Below are 6,000 nucleotides of genomic sequence, written 5' to 3'. Positions count from 1 at the left end.
AGGGGTAGAAGGAAAATCTTAAGTCATAAGGCACTCTTTATTACATGCAGCAAGGATAGAATTCATAATACATCCGCACAGTGCTTTCTCTCAAACAAAGCAGCAAGCTCTCTGATATATGTACTCTGACTTAAATGTCAAAACTGTACACTTGGCACATTCTATGTTGTTTTAGCCATGTATGTATTCTTCTTGTTCTGGGCAAATCAACTCTTAAGCAAAACATCTTTATCGAACGGCTAGGCAAACCAAATTTATCTGAACAAGCAGACACAAGCACGCATGTGATTATCATCCCTTAAGTCTACATGGTCTTCCACAGAATGCGTGTTTCAAAACCAGGCCAATGTGATATTAATCTAATAGATGGTTGTTTATTGTTGCAGAAACTGTTCTGACAGTGATAAAACACATGCTAACTCACTGTTGTCTTTTTCATGCTCTTTTAGCTGCACCTTCAGTGTCCCATGAGTTCTGTTGGATAATTATCACACATTATCACTGACCAAATTTATCATTGGCATACACTATCACTGACTGAAATTATTATTGACCTGCATTAGTAGCACACATTATCACTAGCACCCACTATCACACACATTATCACTAGCACCCACTATCACACACATTATCACTGAAAAACATCTTCAACATTTTTACAGACATTGTCATTGGCACAATCACTGACCCACATTATAACCAGCACCCATTGTTATTGATGCATGTTAACTGCTTTATTTGAACTTAGATAATTAAGAGTGACTGTAGATTTACCTCGGGAAGATGTGTTTCAAAACCAGACTAAACTGATATTAATTGCATAGATGGTTGTTTATTATTATAGAAACAGCTTTGACAGTCATGAGCGTTAACTCACTTTCCAATTTGTGCTCTTTTTTCTGTTCTCACAGAACCTACACCTTCAGTGTCCCGTGAGTTCTGTTGATTCATTAGCACACGTCATCACTGACCGAATTTACCAAGGACACATTATCACTGACGCACATTATCACTGACGCACATTATCACTGACGCACATTATCACTGACGCACATTGTCACTGACGCACATTATCACTGACGCACATTATCACTGACGCACATTATCACTGACGTACATTATCACTGACGCACATTGTCACTGACGTACATTATCACTGACGTACATTATCACTGACGCACATTGTCACTGACGTACATTATCACTGACGTACATTATCACTGACGCACATTATCACTGATGCACATTATCACTGACACACATTATCACTGACGCACATTATCACTGACAAACATTATCACTGACGTACATTATCACTGACGTACATTATCACTGACGCACATTGTCACTGACGCACATTATCACTGACGTACATTGTCACTGACGCACATTATCACTGATGCACATTATCACTGACACACATTATCACTGACGCACATTATCACTGACAAACATTATCACTGACGTACATTATCACTGACGCACATTGTCACTGACGCACATTATCACTGACACACATTATCACTGACACACATTGTCACTGACGCACATTATCACTGACGCACATTATCACTGACGCACATTATCACTGACGCACATTATCACTGACGTACATTATCACTGACGCACATTGTCACTGACGTACATTATCACTGACGTACATTATCACTGACGCACATTGTCACTGACGTACATTATCACTGACGCACATTGTCACTGACGTACATTATCACTGACGTACATTATCACTGACGCACATTGTCACTGACGCACATTATCACTGACGTACATTGTCACTGACGCACATTATCACTGATGCACATTATCACTGACACACATTATCACTGACAAACATTATCACTGACGTACATTATCACTGACGCACATTGTCACTGACGCACATTATCACTGACACACATTATCACTGACACACATTGTCACTGACGCACATTGTCACTGACACACATTATCACTGACGCACATTATCACTGACAAACATTATCACTGACGCACATTATCACTGACACACATTATCACTGACAAACATTATCACTGACGTACATTATCACTGACGCACATTGTCACTGACACACATTATCACTGACGCACATTATCACTGACAAACATTATCACTGACGCACATTATCACCGACGCACATTGTCACTGCTATATTTCAACTTAGATAATTAAGTGTGTCTGTGCATTTAGCTAGCGCTTGTTGTGTTTTTGTAGCTGCTGGCCCTACGCTTCGTGTGGTTGGCGGGCCCAATAACTGCTCTGGGCGAGTGGAGGTGTACTACGCAGAAGAGTGGGGGACGGTATGTGATAATGGATGGGACCTGGTTGATGCCCAGGTGGTCTGCAGGGAGCTGGGCTGTGGGGCGGCAGAGAGTGCTCTGAGAGAAGCCTGGTACGGTGTGGGCGCTGGTCCAATTACCCTGGATGATCTGCAATGCACAGGCCAGGAGGCGTCACTGCTGGAGTGCCGGAGCGGAGAGCTGGGAGAACACAACTGCCACCACACCCAGGACGTGGGCGTGGTCTGTGCTGGTGAGAGGCTGCAGGGCGTGGTCTGTGCTGAGGGGCGTGGTCTGGGCTCAGGGCGTGGTCTGTGCTGGTGAGAGGCTGCAGGGCGTGGTCTGTGCTCATGGGCGTGGTCTGGGCTCAGGGCATGGTCTGGGCTCAGGGGCGTGGTCTGTGCTGGTGAGAGGCTGCAGGGCGTGGTCTGGGCTCAGGGCGTGGTCTGGGCTCAGGGGCGTGGTCTGTGCTGGTGAGAGGGCTCAGGGGGGAGCGATGGCTGCATCAGAAAGGTGGGAGGGAAAGATGGAGCCAAAACTGGTTACTCAAGAAAGTGAAAACCTGTTCAGACAAAATAATTAATCGTCAAAATATGGCAGACAGGTGAGGGGACAGGGGAACATGTGCATGTGTATCAATGACTGGAATCCATTCAAGTATTTTGATGAAATAGCAGATGCATGCTTTTTTTGTTTGTAAAATGAAGGAATCATGATTGTGAATGTATATCGCATAGATTTAAACTGTTTGCCACCGAAGGCCATTCTAATTAACACTCTTCCTCCTTCATAGGCTCCACTGCCAGCAACCAGAATGCAGAATCTAGATCTTCCTACAGTGAGTCAATGGGGCTCATTATGGGGCATATTGTTTATTTAAGTTCATTTAAATCTAATTTATTATACACTATCCAGAACAGAATGAATTGTTCTTCAACAACTTGCTTTCCTCTTGAAGCGGTAGGTGTCACTAACATTGCTGTAATCCCTGATGTTTCATTTTAGTGCCACAAATATTCGTCAGATAGAGACGACATACGGAAATGTGTACACAGAGCTCAATGTTGGATTGAGCTATGCTTAACCCATACCTATGCTTAACCCATACCTATGCTTAACCCATATCTATGCTTAACCCATATCTATGCTTAACCCATACCTATGCTTAACCCATACCTATGCGTAACCCATATCTATGCTTAACCCATACCTATGCTTAACCCATACCTATGCTTAACCCATATCTATGCTTAACCCATATCTATGCAAGCCATATCTATGCTTAACCCATATCTATGCTTAACCCATACCTATGCTTAACCCATATCTATGCTTAACCCATATCTATGCAAGCCATATCTATGCTTAACCCATATCTATGCTTAACCCATACCTATGCTTAACCCATATCTATGCTTAACCCATACCTATGCTTAACCCATATCTATGCTTAACCCATATCTATGCTTAACCCATATCTATGCAAGCCATATCTATGCTTAACCCATATCTATGCTTAACCCATATCTATGCAAGCCATATCTATGCTTAACCCATATCTATGCTTAACCCATATCTATGCTTAACCCATATCTATGCTTAACCCATATCTATGCAAGCCATATCTATGCTTAACCCGTATCTATGCTTAAATGAAGCCCTTTTTTACCTTGACCACATCCCGACTTTGTCTTTAGTGGTGATATGATAGTTTTGCATTTAAGGGGGAGGGTAGGAGTCTGAAAAGGTTTGTGAGTATGTTTTTTAATTTTAGAATGAAAGTTAAGTCACCCAGGCCTTGCACATTGAACAAAGAATAATTTAAAGACAATTCACATTTTACATCTATGGGCATCATATTACGTAATCATATTCGTTACAACTCAGGATGAACCAATCATTGTGTTCATGAGAATAGGACTGTGTAGAATTCTGTGCAGGGTGTGCCACACAATACAAAGGAACCAAACACTTGAGACATGCAGCTAAAAAAAACAGCAAGTGAGGTATTGTATTTAATTATTTTGTACCTAGCCCATGTCCCAGGCCTAACTAAGCTTACAGTGGCTTGAGAAAGTATTCAGACCCCTTCACTTTTTGCACACTTTATTGTGTTGTAGATTTAATTTTAAATGGATAAAAGGCCATGATAAAAGGCCAAAAAATCTCTCATTTAAGTATTCAGACCCTTTGCTGTGGCAATCCAACATGAAATATGGCAATGGCACCATCATGCTATAGGGGTGCTTCTCAGTGGCAGGAACAGGGAGAATTGAGGGAAGGATGAATCCGGCCAAAGACAGAAAGAGTGGCCCAGCCAAAGCCCTGACTTAAACCCCATAGAACATCTGTGGAGAGAATTGAAGATGACAGTTCACAGATGCTTCCCATCCAATCGGACAGAGCTTGAGAGGATCTGCCAGGAAGAATGAGATAAACTACCCAAATCCAGCTGTGCAACGTTCATAGAGACTTACCCAAGAAGACCCACAGCTGTAATTGCTGCTTAAGCAATTCTTAAAGTTCTGAATTAAGGGTCTGAATATGTATGTAAATGAACATTTTCAGGTTTTGCTCTTTAATAAATTTGCAAACATTTCTGACCATTTTAGGCATTTAAAATGAAATCTACAACACAGTAAAGTGTGCAAAAAGTGAAAGGGTCTGAATAAGTCAAGCAGTTTACCAGACTAAAGTAAAAAGACATTAAGGCAACAAAAACATGAAACCATCTCACCTCATTTCCCTGGTCTTCTGAATACCATGTAACACAGTGCAGTTGATTTCATCCCCCAAGCAACTCATCCATTCCAGTTTGCACTCTTAAATACTGCTTCAATGAACTGATCACCTACAGAAATTGCCATTTTATTCTTGGGTGTGGCTTTGGACTTGAGTGGCAGCCCCTTTGGGCACACATCCCATGGAACCCCAATCTCACTACAGACACGACACTGAATCTGAGATTTGATACTGCATTCCATTTCATTACATACAGTACTGTGCAAACGTTTAATGCAATGTGAAGTTTGTTTCACTGCCCCGATGGTCGCCTCCTCATTTAAATCTACAGTGTAGTCCGTAAGTATTTGGACAATTACACAATTTCTGTTATTTTGGTTCTGTTCTTCAGCACATTAGTTTTGAAATTAAACAATGAATATGGCATTAGGGGCGACATTGGCTTAGGAGGTAAGAGCAGTGGTCTGGCAGTCGGAGGGTTGTCGGTTTGATCCCGCCCTGGGTGTGCTGAGGTGTCCCTGAGCAAGTGACCTAACCCCCAATTGCCCCTGATGAGCTGGTTAGTGCCTGGCATAGGTGCCAATCACCATTGGTGTGAATGGGTGAATGAGAAGCATCTATTGAACAGTGCCTTAGATTTACCATTTTACATTAAAGTGCAGACTGCCACATTTATTTTAAGGGTATTAACATCCACATTGGGCGATCCTTATAGGGATGACATCCCTTTAATACATAATGTTGCTGAGGAATAAGAAAAAACATACATAGGCCAAAAAATATCCTTACCAAAACACACTGTTTGGAACATCATGAAGAAGAAAGCGAGCACTGGTGTATGTTTGGGATCATTGAAGAAAGAGAGCACTGGTGTTTACATTTACATTTTAGTCATTTGGCAGACGCTTTTAATCCAAAGCGATTTACAAGTGCATAGGTTCTACCACAAGTCAAAGCACC

The 6,000-nt window shown here is 41.9% G+C and overlaps 1 protein-coding gene across 1 annotated transcript in view; it reads left to right on the top strand.

Moving 5' to 3' along the window:
- Window positions 1–2,250: 2,250 nt before the first annotated feature.
- Window positions 2,251–6,000, top strand: part of LOC133138578 (deleted in malignant brain tumors 1 protein-like) — a gene marked incomplete at its 5' end in the record, with an annotated part of 212,986 nt that continues 209,236 nt past the window's right edge. Inside the window, one exon of the mRNA XM_061257458.1 lies at window positions 2,251–2,545. Coding sequence (XP_061113442.1) covers window positions 2,251–2,545 — 295 coding nt within the window. The remainder of the gene's footprint in view (window positions 2,546–6,000) is intronic.

This window comes from Conger conger, chromosome 10, assembly GCF_963514075.1.
Source record: "Conger conger chromosome 10, fConCon1.1, whole genome shotgun sequence".
Lineage (NCBI taxonomy): Eukaryota > Metazoa > Chordata > Actinopteri > Anguilliformes > Congridae > Conger > Conger conger.
This window is presented reverse-complemented; position numbering and strand designations above follow the sequence as displayed.